This window comes from Lipophrys pholis (assembly GCF_963383615.2).
Source record: "Lipophrys pholis genome assembly, chromosome: 11".
Classification (NCBI taxonomy): Eukaryota; Metazoa; Chordata; class Actinopteri; order Blenniiformes; family Blenniidae; genus Lipophrys; species Lipophrys pholis.
This window is the reverse complement of record NC_137631.1, coordinates 3,932,405-3,951,743: the sequence shown is the minus strand read 5'-3', so window position 1 is coordinate 3,951,743 and position 19,339 is coordinate 3,932,405. Positions and strand designations below refer to the sequence as shown.

The following is a 19,339-nucleotide window of genomic DNA, read 5'->3' as shown; positions in this document are numbered from 1 at the left end:
AACCCTTGAGTCAGTTTAAGGAGTCGGGTTTCCCATCACTATTGTGAACGTTCAGCTTTGCCCCTGAAAAACACAGATTTGATTGGCTGTGTAATGTCACGTGTAATGGCTTAACACACATCCAATTGGTCTATGCGTTTCCTCACCCAATAAACCATTACCGTAAAGATCATAAAAGCCGCGCCGACTCAAATAGAAGCGCCCGGTCTGGTTTACTATTGCCGTAAACACGATAATAGCTGCGCCAGTTGAAAAAGAAGCGCCCCTTTAGAAAGTCATAACCTTCTGTTTTGGCTGGAGGTTGGTCCAGATCCTGATTGGACAGCGTCTTGGTCCGGATCCGGACCACGGTCAGCCATTTGGTGACCCCTGTTTGATAGTGTACTGCACTGTTTCTGTCAATAAAGAAAAAACAAACAAAAACGTAATCTTCGGCTGTGACGTCACGGTAGGATGGGGTGGAGCACAGCGGGCTCGCGCCGGGAGATTCGAGCGCTGCTCTTCGCGCTGATTCAATCCGCTGCTGTGCACCCAGAACGGGGTCTTTTTACCCACAAAATCGGCTGAGAAACATTATTTTCTTCCGCTGTTGTAATGTCGTTACCTCCTGCAACTTTGGTAAGCGGGACCAGGAGCCGTTAAGCCTTCAAAGGTATGTTTTAGACCAAGCTCGCGGCGCACTGCTGCTGCACAAACGTTAGCTTCTGACTGTTAGCCGCTCTCAAGGAGCCAAACAAGCACCCTGTTTTCCTTTGTTTTGTTTATTTCCACTCAGGCGGTAACAGCACCCTGTTGACATCATCTGTGGGGTTTTTTTATTTTTATTTTTGGAATCATTATGCGACATTATGAAGCCACTTTGGCTTTCGTCGCTCCGAGCTGAGGCCTCCACGACCTCGGGCTGAATTTAGGAGCTTAGCGGGATGACGCACCCCTTCTCGCGTCTGACCATTAAGTTCCGGTGTTGTACACAAAAGTGATTCCCTGCCAAAAACTGACTCACGACCACGGGAGCGCACACTGCCTGGAGGTCGCTGGAGACGTCCGTTCCGTTCCAGCGGCTTTTATCAGGATTTACAGCCATAACATACGAATATAATAAACTGTATGTACACGGTGACAACTTCGGTGCGTCTCTGGGAAAGTCTGCAAAAAAATAAATAAAAAGACGATTTGCAGCTCTTGCGTGTCATTTACTTGTCAATAATTAATGTTTACACTGTTTATGTGTTTGAGTTGTCTGTTTTCTTTGTTTGCACTTGTGAACCAAATTGCAATTCAGATTATTTAACAATGTAAAATAAAATTCTTGATTTTATATCGCTAATACTATTATTATCCATGCGTGATAGAGTTTAGTATATGTTTACGTTATGGCTGTAAATCCTGACGGCATGACTCTTGTTATTCGGTTTCCTCATGGTCCCTGGGTGTGTAACCTTTAGCTAGTTGGGTGCATATAAGAAGCAACAGGCAACGACCTGTCATAGTTTAGACCTTTCCTGTCTTGAAATAGGCTTTAACATTCACAGTGAAGTGACAAAACTGGGTACGGTTGTGTCTGATCCATCATAATGCATTGTGTATGTTAGCACAATTTGCAACTTTCTTAAATTTGGGTGGCTGAATTGTGCTGGAGATTTGTTCGCTCAACATCTGTGCTGTGACTATGTCACAGAGCTCTTTCAGGCTTAAAGACTAAAGGGGCATTTCTCCTCCGGTGAACTAGTAAATGTGACATGCTGTGTTAGTAGCTATCAGTGGATGGGTGGACTGTGATCATAAGATGAGCATGGTCAGGAACAATCCTAAAATTGGTTGTGTTGTTTAAACAATGCTTATTTGATGCTCTCGGGCCTTAAGTCTACCCGGTACCGTCACCACTAACAACAGCCTCAGAAGTTGCTACAAGACAGGATGGATCCAAGCTTTCATGCTGGTAATCTCAGTTTCCTGGTCTTAGCTGACAGCAAGGACACCCAGTGTGGTCTTCTGCTGCTGTTGACCCTCAGCTTCAGGCTTCAAGTTAATGGATTTTGTTTGCACTCTGCTCCTGTGCAGATGGAGGCCATGGAGGTGGACCTAGCTGTGGAGACAGGCGGTGTCAGGCAGCCAGAGGTTGCTGCTGCTCCTGCTGCAGACCTGGCAGAGGGGGCTAATGTGCCTCAGGTGATCTTTGACTCAGGCAGTAGCACTGAAGTGGATGAAGACGATGGTGAAAATGAGGAAGCTGCAGCTCCCAGGCTTCCTGCCACCTGGGCATTCAGTCAGAGGGTGGTGCACGTTGCTGCAGGTACACGCTCGGCAGTTCGGGGAGCGCCTATACGGAGGAGACTCAGGTAACTTGAGTTGCCCAAAGAAGGAAGGCTCAGTTTGTCAGTTTTCCTGAGGGTGTGTTTGCGTCACAGACAGGGACTCAGAGTGCACTACCCCAGCCAGACTGCAGCTCCCTCCAGCGGCTTCCCAGATTTCCTCCTCCGAGCTCCAGCAGCCAGCGTGGCTGAGCCCGAGTCAGGCAGCACCACAGACTTCAGTGACTCCGAAGAGGATGAGGCAGAGAGGAACGAAGACGGAACATCTGCTGCTCAGGCAGTGGTCCCTGCTGGTCCAAACGCCGACAACACTGTCCAACAGGTTCAGCCACAGGACCCCACTACATCCAGTAAGTCTGACTTCTGTCGTTTCACAGTGCTACTCCACCTGCGCTCATATCTCCATTTCACAAAATTATCAAACTCTGCCTATGATTTTAGAGAGTCTATGCTATTTCAATTTGTTGTCTTTAGAATATATGAATATATATATGGGGGGGGGGGGTGAAAGAAACTGAACACAGGCAGCATTTTGGCTGCTAAAGCCAGTTGAAGTAGTGGCAGGTCCATTTCAGTGTGTCAAAATAATTCCCAGCAGATGCAGAGGGCAGGAATTCACACATCATTTAAGAGTTTCCACGTACAACAATGAACGGGAACATTTTTTTATATATAGACTGGATAATATATAACGGCTCAGAAAAGTCCTTATTTAGTAAACCATGATGCTCTTCTCCTACGAAGTAAAGGAAAACTGAACCAGTGCATAAAATTCTACAGGTGGGATGAAAAAAGTTCAGCTTATTACATTTGAAGTTATATTCACCAGCCGCATTCATTTATTTCCTGCTAGTGTCGAAATGACAATACATAAAATAGTTTATTTGGCCTGAACAGGAGAGGAGAGCAACAGGAGAGGTCTGTGTAGTGGGGTGTACAAAGGTAAACTACCTTAGTAAACCCCCCCCCCCCCCCCCCCCGCTGCTGAAAAAATCCCAAAGGAAACAATGACACTATAAATGACGAAATAAGCAGTATGCAAAATTTGGATTTGTATTTCTCATAGAAGTAAGTATGTATTCGCACTCCGGCAACATTGAAGAAACCAGCTTTGGTATTTGAAAACATTTTCACAAAAGATTGAAAAGACGCAATATCTAAATCAAGTATGAGCTGCAGCCACTCGCTCACTCTCCTGCGCACTTACTTTAAAACTCACTTGCTTTTACTGCTCCTTCTGTCTTCAAAAGACTTCAGCACACCAAGTTCACTGGTCCTGTTGCCCTCTAACACGATACGCAGCCGGTGGTTGCTCAGTTTAGGTGAACTAGATAAGTAACACAGTGATGAGGAACATTTTCACTGGTTCAGAATGTTCTGTAATGGCGCCACCTGAACTGTAGAAATGAAATATTTATTGTGTTTGCAGCAGCGTGCTCTTGAAGAAGAGAGTCATTATAGCAAATTAAAACCAACAATTTTGTGCCAGCGGCTTCGAGTCTGATCTGGAACATGTTTTTCTTTTCAGACTCCAGTTCAGCGTCACACAGTGACAGGAGAGACGCCCACAATCTGAACACTCAGGTAAAGTTCAGACATTCTTCTGATTCCTGCACAGTATTAGTACATGAATTTCTCTTAGAGATGCATCACTACCACTTTGTTAAAGAACTAAGTACGAGTCCTAACCTTCATCTACTTTATCTGCTTGTGGAGCTGCACCGCCCCGTCCTAGAAATGAGGAGTCAAAGTGGAAAAAGAATGTCCCCAATGGGTTTATAGTATGATTAGTTTAGTTTATTAGACGAGGTTTTAGAAGTGGGTGCAGTTAAATGAAGTGCCTGCCGTTACACTTTAAAGCGCAGTCATAGGAACATTATTAATATTTATACATCCCAACTTGCCGCTCTCTGGGAATCTGCTCCACTGGTTGTTGAGCTGATTTTGTTTTTTTGTTCAGTTTTTTTACTTTCTTCTTCTTTCTGCTCCGTTAGCCAGCCCCTGTCCTGCCTCCGAGCCAGGAAAGCGAAAGCGACGCCTGCACCATCTGTTTTGAGGCGTGGACGACAGCGGGCGAGCACAGGCCGGCCACCCTGCGCTGCGGACACCTCTTTGGCTACACCTGCATCCAGCGCTGGCTGAAAGCCCAAGGCCCCTCTGCTAAATGCCCCCAGGTCAGCAACCTGCCACGGGAGCTTTCAGAGCACAGGCAGAGTTTGACAGTAGTCCGTTGTGTATTTCTTTGTATTCGCAGTGCAACAAGAAAGCAAAGCGCTCGGACATCGTGGTGCTGTACGCTCTAAAGGTCCGAGCGTTGGACAACTCGGAGCAGGAGAGCTTGAAGAAGTGAGTGTTGACAATCTTTCCATGTCCATTGTAATTTTGGATTTGCCTCCTATTTTTGATGCTCATGAAAGCCAGTGAGCAAAATGTATATATTGCAGGCAATACATCCTCAACACTTGTGAAATCTGGAGTCTTCCTCCAGCATGTAGTGAGGGGAATATTGCTTGTCCTCAGTAGAGTCATTGAATTGCCAGTGTGCACACTTTCAAGGAGACTGCTCCAGATTGGATATTAAAATTCTTTGTGCACATAAAATCTGGGTCTTTCTTTGACCAATTATAGAATAATCATGGAATGGCAATTTTCTTCGGCTTTCCGCTGATTTGTCATTTTTGTGAAAAATGTCTAAATCCCTTGAAAAGGAGGGGTGAAATACCTACATGTTACTGCTATCATCAAGGTTAAGGTTAGATTAGCATTGAGTTGTATCGAAACCAACTGTTCTGCGACCGTCTCGCTGTTTTTTAAAAAATTTTTATTGACCTTTCTTTTACCAGGTAAATTAGTTGAGAACTGTTTCTCGTTTTCAATAACAACCTAGTCAAGAGGAGGCATGCAGCACTATGGACAAGAAAACAAGATACATGCACAGCAAATTACACAAAATCACAAAACAAAACACACAAAGACTCTCTACAAGATTTATTTTAAACGACAAAAGTGATTCATTATGAAGTGAGTCTTGGGGATTGTTGCAGAGGGTTTCAGTGGTTAGTGGCAAAAAACCAGAGTGAGGATTGAACTGGAATTCTACGGACTTAATGAAGCAGTTAGAACGAAGAGTACGAGCGGAGTTATGGATGGTAGGTAGTGAAGGCGACATGAGGGTTTTGTTAATGTACAGAAAGCAGTGTAATTTTCTGCTGGGGTAAATCGTTTCATAGGAAGAATTGGTAAACGGATCAGTGATCGGCTGAGAATGAATGATTTGGACCAATAAGAGCTCACGATTCATTTCACCCTCAGTCGTACGTCTTGCACGCGGCTAGATAGATTTGAGTGATGTTCAATATTTATTTTTAAATCATTTGGAGGTAATGAACTTTTGAGTTTTGAAGAGCTTTACCCCAAAAACGTTACTGTTTAATTGTTCATTTATGCAATTCGTTAACGCTGAACTGCAGTTTTGTAACTTAAATCAAACATTTGAACAAGGAAATCCATTGTTAATGTATATTTTGAAACATTGGAAAATAAATTCATTTATCAATTATACTCATGTTTTTGATTACCAGTATCATTTCCATGACATTAATTGAATATTATGTAATTGTAAAATTTTCACCCAATCATTACTTGTTTTTTTTTTTTAATGGGAATTGACTATTCCCTTCAATTTAGCGCTATGGTATCGAGAAACTGCTGTGAACTAGCCACAATTCTTATGAAAGTATGTGGTATCATTGACTCATTTTGTGGTTGCCTCTGCCTCCTACAGTTTAATGCCAAATCATCACGTTTGCGCATCCATCCCTCTTTCATACCGCTTAATCCTGTTCAAGGTCGCAGTGCGTTGAAAATCTCCCCAGCCTACCGTGGGGGAGGGCAGTTTACACCCTGGACATCTTCTTGGCAAACAGGAAATATCTTTTGTAAAGTGAGGACATAGTAAAAGTGTTCATAGATATACCATCAGTAAGAAATGACACAAAAGCACATTTCAGGGGCTCTTACCATCGTTGCTGCCTCGCTTCAAGTGCCTCTCACTGTCATTCAAATCTCACAGAAATGACATTTTCCTCGCAGAAGAAGGCGGATCAGTCTTGGCTTGTGTCTCTCCACTGGTGCAAAGTGCATGATTGTGTGAGCACAATATATTTTGTGTTACCGTCTGTGTGCTTTAGGTCTCTGGAAGAGGAGCAGTCTTTGAGGAGGAAGGCTGAACTGGAGTCTGCTCAGTATAAGCTCAAACTGCAGGTTGTCACAAACAAATACGGCCAAGCACAACAGGAACTACAGGTATCAACATCTCCCTTTCTTTCTCCCCAGTTCACCATTTCGTTCTATTAAATATGATAAACATGCAGGATGAGTTTCATTCCTGTCTGCTAGAACACCAAGTTTAAAAATAACAGACGTTAACTGGACGTTTTGCAATAAGTATAACTGCTGTTCTCATGCAACAGTGCTTTTAGCTCCGAGATCAATGATACTTAACTAGTTACCTTGAGAAAATCTAAGTTCACAGAACAATAATGTGGACAGTTCCAGGAGTTACTTGTATTTCTTTACATGGTTGTTAACATTCATACAATAACTTGTCATGCTACTATTTCTTCTGGATCTCAGATTTGATTGTTTGTGGACCAAAATGTGTTTGAAACCTCTAATCTAAAGGGATCCACCTATTCTGGTCCGCAGTTTCAATCAGTTGGTGTTGATATAAAGTAGATGTGTTCGATATTAGATCGTGAAGGATTAGAACGTGTTGACCATCTGACAAAGCAGAGAGATTGTAGAATCAGCTGTAAAACATTCTATATGTTGCAGTTCTATGCTGACGCATCAAGGCCCCTTCATGCTTTCCACATTACGTGTCCACAGACTGTGCGCAGGTTGGGGTTGCGCACACGACTGCATCATACTACACTCTGGGCTCCCTTCCGTGTGCGTTCCATAACATAAATTAACCATCCTGAAAATGGTTTCTCGTTGTGGCGTTCTCCTTTCCTAAAGCAATTTATGTTTCGCTTCACGAGTTCTGAGCCTCCGGCTCTTTATTTGCTTATAAATTGTGATTGTTCAGACGTGGAGACGGAGGATCTCCTCGCACAAGCGTCCATTAGGCTCTGGCGCGTGCGTAGTTGGTGCACACAGGTCGACCGCAGAGGGTCGGAGTGGAGCCGAGCACACAGGGTGGATGACGCGCACGTGAGCACGGAAAGCATGGACGGGCCCTAAGAAGTTTCGCATGCACCTGACCAACCAATCAGCGTGTTTGTTGTAGTTGTGTAGTGGGGGAGGCGTGGCTGAAGGAGAAACGGGGAGTTGGTCCCGAAAAGAAACTCCACGTCCTTTCGTGTTAAAATGGTTTGGCTTTTTCCCCCAAAGACAAAACGTAAACAACCGTGATTTACAAACGTGGGCACAGCCACGGGTTGGACGTAATCTGTCATAATGCGCCTCCTTTTCAGCAGGAGAGAAGAACTCTGGGTCAAATGTCTGAGCAGTAAAATGTTGTAAAGCTGTTAGAGTTTTAATAGTCAGGTTATAGACATTGGAGTTTTATTGTTTAAATCGCTGCCCTTTAAGAGATAACCTCAGTTACTTGAGTTTGCATTTTTATTTAATGCTACTCTATAAGCTATTTACTCTTGTGGCATACTTCAATCCTGTTAAAATGACTGTCAAATAATATTTTGCAGAATTGCCTTAGTTGATACCTGTTGATATTATTGATATAGAGTGTTGTTTACCTTTTGGTATGTTTACGTTCTTAGCACATGTTGCCATCATTATGCACTATAACCATTTATATTAAAATATGTTCAGAAAGGTTCTTTGGCCTAAATTGTCTTTTATTTTTTCTGTTGGGCTCTTGTGTTTCATTGGATAATGGTTTGGTTGCACTTTTCAGAAACTTGCAAATGAAGCTCAAAAACCAATGTTATTAAGAATTGTAATAAAATTGATATTGTGATTTTATTTAAAAAAAATTCATGATAGGATATTTTTGCCATATCGCCTAACCCTAATATAAAGCGATTGTCATTATTATATATATATATATATTTATTTATTTATTTTTTGCATGATCTGTAATCATCCAGACTCCGTAAACTCAGTAAAATCTGGGGCTCAATAAATGCCTGTATGATCCAGATGTTTATTGACGCCATATTCCAAATCTTTACCATCTCTAGCCTGCATCATAGATATTCATGAGTGTGGAACATTGTTAATTTGCTCATTCTTTCTGGCCGTGCAGGAGCTGAGGGCCCTGATGACCAAGGCTGGCAGGAGCTCAGCCGCCTCGTCCTCATCCTCGTCTTCCTCCTCTCTCCTTGGTGCGTCTCAAATGGGCTCCAAGATGTCCCAGTACAGCTTCTCCAACGCCGTGCTGGTGTCTCAGTCGGGAGGCTGCAGGGTGCTCTCCTACTGTGAGCCACTTGGCTGTCTGCTGGCCTCACAACCATCACCTCACTCCACGCTGCTTCCTGGTGAGTCCGCTTCTCCCCTCACTTTCTTTCCCCCAAAATACTGACACTTTAACCGAATAAGCCTGGATGTGAATTCAGTTTTTCTCCCCTGAAGCTTCTTTCTGTTTGCAGTGAATGGGTTGCATGTAGTGTTACTCAAATGAGACAAATAAACATGCTGCATTTCTTCCACTTGGAGTGACCAGAATAAAATTCGGTTAATAAAGCCAGAGAGACCAGGAGATGGTTTAGATGCATTCTGAGGAGAGATAATGAATATATTTGGAGGTGGAGCTGGGAGTCAAGAGAAGAAGAGGAAGACTTCAGAAGATTGAAATGAAGGAAGATGTATAGATAGTTGATGGAACAGAAAGAGGTATGGGGTAGTCTGAAGAAAAGGTGGTAATTCACGGTTTAGAAATTTCCGATCCAAACAGCTGAGATCTCCGATCCATGAGCCACGTCTGTGCTTTACTGTCTGCTGAAATGACTCCACAAGGGATTCCCTGCCGCCGCTCTGCTCTCGGGCTGCAAAATGCAAAACTCCCTGAAAATAGTCCCAATCATTCGTGTTGTGTCAGAGCTGGAAGCACTGCTGTTGGTGCTGCGTTGCTAAAGAATTTCTCCATTAATTAATAAAGTGATTCTGAGGTTTTAAAGATAGAACTAGTTTATTGTGAGATGATGACGTCACGCAGACCCCCACATTGTCCAATTTGAACAAAAATAGTTTGTCCTGCTTCCTTTTCTGACCTGATACTAACCTCAAGTGGCCTTTTGAGAGAATACATGCAAACATTAGTACATTTCATAATTGCCTGTAGAGAGGAGTTTATTACAGCCTCATATAAAATCAACAATAATGATAATAACTATCAAAGCAAACCGAGCTCTGATATCGGAATAGTATTGGTCTCAGCAGATATCCAGGTTGAGGTATCGGGATCGGATTGGAAGTCAAAAAAATGTGGATCGGTGCATCCCTCGTGGTCACACTGAATTCTCCCGCTCAGATGAAAGACAGGCAGTCTTTGCTATACCTTTAATTGTGTTTTCAGAACTGTGCAGTGAGCGGAGGTCACAGTAAGAACTGACCCAATGGCAGTGCGTGCACACAAGATGTATGCAGCCTATCGCAATCACTCCCATTTTCATTTTATCGCACTTTCTGTAGTGGGACCGCGCAACAGAGTTCGGTCTGGGTGCGTTTGCTTGACCTTCCCGCTCTGCCACGTACCGGAGCAGGGTGGAGCGGGAGGTTACGGTACGGCAAAGCGCACCCAGGCCCAACTCTGTCGCGTGGTCTCACCACAGAAAGTATGGTAAAAATGTAGGCGGGGTTGTGAACGACTCGGAAACGCGTCCAGCGAAGAACACGGAAGCGGCCGGCGGCCGTCCGAGTTGTTCTCTAGGACTCAGGTCAAACTTTCTCATTGTGAATAGCAGCGTCCAGCTCCTGCTGAATCTCCTCCTCTCCTGTTACTGAGAGGAGCGTCTGCATCTCGTTAAAAGGCCGCCATGTTGTTTCGCGCGCCTACGTTTTAATAAACCCAGTTAACAAATCAACCAGTGAGCGCAAAGCGACTTATGTAAAAAAAACAACGGAGGGTTTACGGCAGATGAAATATTTAAATATTGCGGGCAAGTCGAGAGTGACGACTATCTGAATGTGAAAGGCTCCTCACTGTCTAGACTCCTCCACACGAGACTGAGGAGGGTTAGGGTTAGGCTGGGTGTAGATGGACTCTGTACAGGTGGTCTCAGCAAGGAGAATCCATCTTCAACAATGATTCTCAGCCCTCAATGATGTCCTGGTCAGCAGCAGAAGCTCCTTCAGCATCAGACTCATTCCACCAAAGTCCACAACAGAGTGCAGGAGATCCTTCATTCCTGTGGCAAAAAGACTCTAGAACTCCTCCTTGTAAATGATGTGATGTAGCAGAGCAGAGTGAGCTTAACAAGCGACACAACACAGTCACTGCTGAGCTTAACCCAGTATATATTGACATTTAATATAACATTACTTATTTTATGTTATTCTGCAGTGATGATTACCTTCCATCAACTTCTATCCTATTCATTCTGTGTGGAGCTGTGTTACAAGAATTTCCCCCAGGGATTAATAAAATACAGTAAAACCTCTGATTTAGGGACGCACTAACATGCAAGGGCAAGTGTCCTCTGAAGACAGGTGTCCTCTCTTCAGAGGGACACAACACAAGGACAAATTGTAGGACCAGTTGATATTGAACGAAACAAACTCCAAATATGTTATGGTCATTTAAAAGCAAATAACTGAACCAATACAAAGATGGATGTATAAAATATATATACATATGTATATAAGATGTGTACAAAATAATTATTAAATAAGATTTAATTTACTTCAGGGACCACATACAGTCCAGTTTCATCGTGAGTGGACCAGACTGGTAAAATATTACCATAATAACCTTTAAATTTACACTTGAAAGTTTTTCTTTGTCGTGGTCACAGTGGAAGTAATGAAATTATCTGTATTTTTGCAAGATCAAACAGTACTGAAAATTATTACAATCTCAACATAAAGTCAATTTTAATGAAACATTCTGGTGCAAAATACAATGAAATGTCAAAAAACCCAAACTTGTATAAATCCTCTATAACCTCTTTGCTTGGTGGGACCAGACTGGAGCCTCTTGGTTGGTTTTGACCCCCGGGCCTGATGTTCTCTGCTGTTAAAGGAAAGTGAAACTTTCGTGTGAGCAGAGGACGCGTGACGTCAAAATCGTCATCCACCCTGTGCGCTGGGCTCCACTCCGACCCTCTGCGGTCGACCGCACAGCCCAAATTTTGTGACCGTGTGACCTGTGTGCACCGACTGCGCACGCGCCAGAGCCTAATGGGCGCTTGTGTGAGGAGATCCTCCGTCTCCACGTCTGAACAATTTAAACAAGCAAATAAAGAGCCAGAGGCTCAGAACTCCTGACGTGAAACGTAAACTACTATGGGAAAGGTGGAGAATGCCGGGCAGCAGAAGTGGAGATATTTCTGGGATCATTACGTTACATCATGGAGCGCTCCTGGAAGTGAGCCCAGAGCGTAGTATGATGCAATCATTTAACACCCGCGGCCCGAGCACGGTCTGTGTACACGCAATGCAGAAATCATGGAGGGGCTGACGGAGCGGAGCTTCACAGCACAGCACAGCACAGCACCTTGTACTGCGGGGAAGTGCCAATTATTCAGATTTCAGAGGTAATCTGACACCACAATGTCTGAATATTCCTATAATCGGGTCCAGCCCAAGTATTTTGGCCGTTTTAGTGTCGCTCAGCTTGAAATTTGCCAAGAAAACCCGTCTGTTGTCCTCGTCAGGCAGGTTGTCCTCATTAAGGTGTGTGAACAGTTAAATATGTGTGTGTAGACAGTGACGTGTCCGCCCAGTACAGGGTGTCCACTCTTACCGGGTCCACTCCTCACAGGTTCTACTGTTCTACTGTTTGTGATTCTGAAATCAAAACAACAGTTCCATATTTTCTGGTCACATATTTCCTGAAGACTTCACAACGTACACTGGTAACAACCTGACAGGAGTGTTTCCTTTCTGCTGTTTTTAGGTTTCGGGGTGAAGAAGGTGAGCATGGTGAACATGAAGGCAAGTCAGTACATCCCCATCCACAGTAAACAGATCAGAGGTCTGTCGTTCAACAGGCAGAACGACAGCCTGCTGCTGTCCGCCGCCCTCGACAACACCATCAAACTGACCAGGTGGGCTCATGCCACAGAGTTGCAGGTCTCTGGATGTTTTTCTCTCCGCTCTCTCACACTTTGTGTGTTTGTGTTGCAGCCTGCTGACCAACACAGTGGTTCAGACCTACAATGCAGGAAAACCAGTGTGGAGTTGCTGCTGGTGCTTGGACAACAGCAACTACATCTATGCTGGCCTGAGCCACGGCTCAGTGCTCATCTACGACACCAGAGACACAAGCACACATGTGCAGGAGCTTCGGCCGCTGCGCTCCAGGTGCTTACACTGAAGCCCCCGGGTGTCCAAGGGAACTTTTCAGTCCTCAGCTGCTGACCTGTAACTGTTATGTTAACAGGTGCCCCGTTGCGTCACTTTGTTACATCCCCCGGGCCACATCCAGCTCCTTCCCATGCGGCGGGCTCATCACCGGCTCGCTGGAGGGCGGCTGCTTCTGGGAGCAGGTGAACGAGGCCACGTACAGACCACACATCCTGCCGCTGGAGACAGCTCGGTGCATTGACATCCAGGTGGAGACGGAGAGCAGACACTGTCTGGTCACATACAGGCCCGGTAAGACTGTTGGCCCAGAGGGCTGAATGTTCTGTTGAAATATTCAGACACAGCAAATGTTTAATTAAGTGATTAAACTCGCAGGTTCCTCTGGAAAAACAACCGCTTTTTTTTGTTTTAACTTCTCGTCGTCACCCTTTGAGATGAAAACAAGATGTGAGCACTCGTTCTACCAAGCTCCAGCTCCTCCTCACTCCTGATAAGCCAGTGCATCAACAACAGCTGATTTACATCTAAAATCAGGTTCCCGTGGGTCTCAGGTCTAAAAAGTATTACATTTACAAATCTGCAAAGAAGTAGGTAGCAGTCCTGCTGCTGGCTTGTTGCCCTCCTACGCCCCCCTCCACGTCTCCGGGTGTCCTGGCCTGTCTCCTGGTATGTCCTCCATGCCCTGGACACTGTGCTGGGAGACACAGCAAACCTTCTTGCCACAGCTCGTATTGATGTGCCATCTTGGATGCGCTGCTCAACCCGAGCAACTTGTGTTGGTTGTAGACTCGCCTCATGCTGCCTCTAGGACTGAGAACACTTAAGGCCAATTCCTCCTCCATAAGAACAAGAAGAAAGTTTGGCAGTGCGGGGTCCTGTCCAACAAAATGACGTCATTTCCATCGGCCAGCTCCCTCTGGCCCAAGAAATTAGTTTCGGCTGTGGTAACCGTCCTGGCCGAACTGTGGAGGAGCTGCACTGCCGAAATTTCTGCACCAAATAATATCATCTCCTGACCTCCACCTCCTCCATGACTATTTCTCTCCGTAAAATTCCTTTTCTTCCTCTTTTCTGCCAGAATTTAGCTTCTCATGCCGGCGATCAACAGGCTGATTGAGATGCAAAAATATTGACGAGGCCCTTATCATTGACTATTTATGGTAGAAAATGGACGTGTTGAGGACGGGAGATGAACTGTTCACCTTCCAGATGGACTGGGATCTAGAGAAGGAAAGTGTATGCAGATGTGCGTACGCACCGTTTTAACCATACCAATGTTTTTGGGGCGCACACCATTTTCAGCTTTTGGGCCCACGTACATTTTTAGTAGGAATCCTACGCAGTGTTCTATAGATGAAGCCCCTGGTCTGTTGTGAATTCTTCGGAGTGTAGATCTGATCTGTGTCTGTCTGTGCTGCAGGCCGCTCCAACCCGTCGCTGCACTGTGTGCTAATGGCTCTGAGCCGCAGCCCACAGCTGGAGTCCGACCAGCACCCCGACTGTTCCTGCTCGCCGGTGCAGACCTTCAGCGCAGGCTCGTCCTGCACGCTGCTCACTAAGAACGCCGTCTTCAAGAGTCCAGACGGGGACCGCACACTGGTCTGCGCCGGAGACGAGGCCTCCAACTCCACCATGGTGAGTCTGGAGTTGTATTTTTAGGTGTCAAACACATTGATGAAGCACTTAAATGCATTGAAAGCAGGATTTTCACAAGATTACAGGGAGTTCCACACTTAAACTGCATGATCTTCCATATGAAAGACCCTGAAAGTGTCTTCTCCCGCTCGTCCTCAGGTGTGGGATGCCGGCAGCGGCTCCCTCCTCCAGAAGCTCCCAGCTGACCTCCCGGTGCTGGACATCAGCTCCCTCTCGGTGAACGGTGAGCACTTCCTGGCCGCGCTCACAGAGAAGATGCTGAAGGTCTACAGGTGGGAGTGACGTCCCTGAAGCTCTATGTAAACCTGCGTGAAATCCACAGCTGCTAAACTTTTAAGTGGATGTTGACACGGTCGGCAGATTGCCGTGAGTGTAGTTCAGTGCCTTTCTGGAGATCTCCAAAGTTTTGATTGTCTTTATATGGTACTTATTGTAAATATGCTGCCTTCTCAATCTTTCATTGGTCCTTTTATGAGGCCCCATGTCATCTTTCTTCTGATTGGTTAGCCCCTGTACAGCTTCTCTTTTATCCTCATACGTGCAGCATTGTGTGTTTGTACCTTCATACCATTGCAAAGCAATTCAGGATCACAAAAAAAAATGGATATTCCTGTGAAATATGTATTTACGTTCCAGTTCATTATTGTATTCGCACCATTCCAGTGACAGAAGCCACCAGACTGCTCATGGCTGGATTGGCTGGATTGGCTGGATTGGCTTTCATTTCAGCCTCAGAAGCAGTTATTGCTCAAAATTATGGTGATAAAATTAGTTTTACACAATTAGAAGCAGAGCCGAGTCGGCAGTGTGTCCCCAGTGTATGATTACCAGCCTTCAGTTACAGAAAATGAAGATAAACTGCATTTACATGGAGTCGACTGAGTTTTGTTTGCTGTATTTGATTTGGTTGCACATTTATACCTCAAGCTGCCGAGTAAGATGTGTTGAAGCTGTAAAGTCCACATGGGGCTCTGCTCCAGCTGCAGATGCTGTCTTGTGATCTGAAGTAATAAGTTTTGCAGAGAAAACGAACAGAAGATGCACATTCTCCATATTTTTTACAAGGTCAGTTTGGCATTACGAGTAGGTTAAATAAGCCGAAGCAGTTTTTATGACAACGGAATGAGCTGCAGGAAGGTTTTTATGGTAAACATCTGAATAATGTTTGCATTCATGCATCAATAAGTGACGTTCTGACTCTGAGGTCTTTTTCTGTGGAACATTAAGTGCCAAAGTAATCTGCTGTTATTGCTTCATTTTCCTTAATTGCCTTGTCTTACAGAGTTGTATATATGTATATTTGGTACCAACTGTTTTGTGTACAACCTAAAAGTAAATAAAAAGTGTGTTTTTTTTCATTTAAAATCCTTCTGCTTTGTGAAGTCTGTTCACTTTTTTTTTTTTTTCATGTGTGTGTGCATACAAAACTGTGATAAGGTTATAAACACTTTATATTCCCTGGGTGTGTTACATGCACACGAGCCAAAAGAACAATCCCAAAATCAGAGAATTCATGCTACAGTGCCAGTATGATTCGAGAGTACGTGTGTGTGTGTGTGTGTGTGTGTGTGTGTGTGTGTGTGTGTGTGTGTGTGTGTGTGTGTGTGTGTGTGTGTGTGAGAGACAAAGTACAAAATAAAAGCATAGTTTACTTCACAATTTCCACCTTTTTGATCATATTCCATCAACCTTACATGAAACCATGGAAAATTGCCAGGAGCTGTTTTAGTGCGAAATAGTCATCGGCATGAAATCCTAACAGTCACAGTGATGGAGCACAGCGGGAACCACGGGTGAATGTATGCAATGCAAATGGAGGGCAGGCTGGAAGTAGAACCACAGGAACACGAGGATGAGAAACGTGATAAGTGTGCGGCGTGTGTTCTGTGCACAGTGAGTTCTCCTCTGTCGCCTTGGCGGTCCTACGGTGAGCAGCGGTGCTCCGCGAGCCATGATCAGTTATGTATGTGCTGTGGCGTGTTTTCCCTGATGTAATATGAGCGCCGACCTGCCTGCAGTCAGGCCGTGACCATGTCTGCACTCAGCTGTTGGATGACAACAGTCGGTCAGCTGGAAATGTCGGCAGTTGCCTGTGACGCTCCCTTGTTGGGGGTTTGGCGCCCACAGAGGTCAGCGACTTCCTGTCCGAGTCAAGACCTCATTCGGTGGTGACATGGCACATTCTTCTTCTTCTGTACTTTACATTCAGGCAGAGTGCTGCTCCCACTAGGGTCACTCGCCAATCTTTACTGTGGAGAGTGTGGTCAGTGACGCCAGTTACTTAGCAAGGCGTTACTCTCATTAACTTTTTTCAGTGATGAGTAATCTAACGCGTTCCTATTTCCAAACCAGTAATCAGATTAAAGTTACTTCTCCTTCGCTGTATGTTACTACTGTAGTGTCCTGCAGGACGTTGGAAAGGAAGACGAGTAAATCCGCTCCGGCCGCTCCAGTTTATTCTCCTCCAAACGGACACACTCGCCTACAGGCTCACCTGACCCGCCCCCTTCTCCACTCTCAGCCAATCACAGGCCAACTCGCTCTAACGGTGCGTTCAGGTAACATAAAAGAATTGGAACCTCCAAACATCATCACTAAACATCATCATTGCAGCAAAAACACAACTGCAGAGATGATACACTATTTCGTGTAATTTTTCTCAGTAAAAAGATATATTGCCCCCCCTCCACCCCCCCTTTTTTATTTTCAATCAATCATTCAATCAAAGACTTTATTTGTACACCGGGGGGCAATTAAACGGTTGTGTGGGAAAGGCAGTGAAAATAAAAAATCGATGATATACTGGTTGCGCATGTGAGACATGTTTTGCAGCACAGTTCAGCCTGGAGCAAAACAATGTCAAAACAATGGGCTACTTATTCCTCCCTTTGACGCATGGTCCAACCCGTGTGTCAGTTTGGTATGGTGATGGTCGGAGTGCGAAGGAAGGCACAGCAGGTCCGTGGAAGAGCGTCACATGTCATCATGGCTCCCACAAACAGCCGTTTGGACTTGTTCAGAGAGGGTAGAGAAAGATTGGAGAGGGGAGGGTTTGGAGAGTCACAGGAAGGGGCAATAGAAACCGTTACACCCTGTCACACGGTCTTTTTTCTCCCCATCGTTCTTAAAAGAGTCATATTTTGCAAAATTCCCTTTCTAGCAGTTTTCCAACAGTAATTATCGTCCCCATACCTGGAATGACGCTCCTGAAGTGAAGACAGTCTGTCCTCTCGCTCCCTGGCTTGTTTCAGTTTTTAAAAAGTGTGTTGCTCCAACCAGCCAATCAGAAGTCAAACCCTCTATAGTGTCATCGGGGGTTCAGCCAATCCCAATCAAGGTAGGTCCTCACTTTGACTCCTCCCACAATGAGGCAGCTCTGCTCTGGCACATGGCACCACGAGAGGAAGTACTTCCTCCTCTTCCCATGATGTGCATTGTAACGAACGGCCAGTTAGTCACCCCCATGATCGCTCACAGCACTTCAGATATTCACGAAGCACCCTAACACACAGCACTTAAGGAGAATGTAAAACTTTGCACACATGAAAGATGGCACACAAAGTATTTTCTCTGAGATTTTGTTGTTGGTGTCGCTCCAGTCGGGGTGCGTCACCAGTCAGTGGAGGCAAAATGACAAGTAACTGGGTGTGGGGCAACATATGTGATATGAGAGTAGCTTATTCCTGTGGCTGTTGATGCGCATGTGCTATTTAACCTTCATGAAGGTTAAATAGTTCTGTGCATTGCTTCAGGTTTAACTAATCAGATCCTCAATGTCTTTGAAGAAGGACTTGTTGTTGTCCAGGCCTGGGAAGCTGGTGGCTTGAGGCAGTCAGCACCTTCCTGCTCACTGAGGAAGAAGTTGGTGATTCAGGAGAGTCTTCCTTTGCAGCGTCCTGGTTGTTCCCTTGTCCAGACCAGAGGAGCTGGTCGCTCGGGTCTGTGCTGCTTTTCCTGCTTCTTGAGGGAAAAGCACTCAGAGGTTCTGTGAGCTGTCGTCTCCCAGGTCTCTTTCCCGGGGAAACTGGTTGGATGCTTCCCTGCATGAGGAGATCAGACAGTGCTGGCCTCTGGTTCTGGGGAAGCTCTGACCCTCGTGGTCGGGACAGAAGAGGAGCAGAGGCCTTCGGGTGCAGGCCTCTTGGTGTGAGCTGTGAGCAGGCCGGGATGCAGCTCCTTTCTCTCCGGGGTTCACAGAGCAAGAAGGACGAGATGAATCTCTCCCAGGGCCTTGATTAGGTGGGGGGATTTCGAAGGTGTCCTGGGGGCATCAACCAATTGCTGAGAGCACGGGGGCAGTCAGAGTTCTGGAGCTGCAGTGGAGCCACAGGACTCCCTGAATCAGACTCCACATGTCATGACCTTATACCATGACAAAATGAAGATGGTCTTTCATTAGAACTGAACCAACTTTCCTGTGGTCTTGTGAGATCCCAACACTGACTTCCAAACTCTTAAAGTGACCACAACACAATTCTACACAACTTGCGGTCCAAAACAAAGCAGAAGTAGTTTAACTTAAAAACATGTTGTAGCAGAACGTATGGATTCATCCATTCATTTCCATTTCTTTTGGTATTCCGCCTTTACACAACCACGTGTAAGTCCAGGTTTATTTTCCTCAACCTGTGACAGATCTCATGTTTCCCCCAGAAGGACTGCTGCACATGCAGCGTTAGGAGCCGAGCCCTAACGTGTAAGTGTGGCCCCCCCCTCACCATGGTTAAGAAGATAAGCTCAGTAATAATTCAAAGGAAACTTATCTGGTTGCATTGAGACAAAGAGGCGGGCGTCTCCATGGCGATAACCCACCAGGCACAAAGCAAGCAGCCACATATCCAGCACACTGGAGATATGTGAGCATGTGGAGAAGCAAC

The 19,339-nt window shown here is 45.3% G+C and overlaps 1 protein-coding gene across 2 annotated transcripts; it reads left to right on the top strand.

Annotated features, from left to right (window-relative positions):
* Positions 1 to 460: 460 nt before the first annotated feature.
* Positions 461 to 15,830, top strand: rfwd3 (ring finger and WD repeat domain 3). 2 transcript variants are annotated; one of them, XM_080474625.1, is made up of 13 exons: positions 461 to 652; positions 2,062 to 2,339; positions 2,409 to 2,662; positions 3,841 to 3,896; positions 4,307 to 4,486; positions 4,567 to 4,658; positions 6,503 to 6,617; positions 8,587 to 8,818; positions 12,397 to 12,547; positions 12,627 to 12,803; positions 12,883 to 13,097; positions 14,227 to 14,441; positions 14,601 to 15,830. In XM_080474625.1, exons 2-13 carry the CDS (start codon positions 2,062 to 2,064, stop codon positions 14,742 to 14,744), a joined length of 2,109 nt encoding a protein of 702 aa, XP_080330751.1. In that variant the 5' UTR covers positions 461 to 652; the 3' UTR covers positions 14,745 to 15,830. The 2 variants fall into 2 exon arrangements, with proteins under 2 accessions (XP_080330751.1, XP_080330752.1); XM_080474626.1 differs by having other exon boundaries at positions 598 to 652; positions 2,062 to 2,293; positions 2,468 to 2,662.
* Positions 15,831 to 19,339: the final 3,509 nt, after the last annotated feature.

What these genes read in the sequence shown, in the direction of transcription:
- rfwd3 (XM_080474625.1), top strand. Translation starts at nt 2,062, where the DNA reads ATGGAGGCCATGGAGGTGGACCTAGCTGTGGAGACAGGCGGTGTCAGG. An exon ending in AACACCATCAAACTGACCAG is followed by an intron (nt 12,548 to 12,626) that starts GTGGGCTCATGC and finishes TTTGTGTTGCAG; the next exon opens with CCTGCTGACCAACACAGTGG. An exon ending in CTTCGGCCGCTGCGCTCCAG is followed by an intron (nt 12,804 to 12,882) that starts GTGCTTACACTG and finishes TTATGTTAACAG; the next exon opens with GTGCCCCGTTGCGTCACTTT.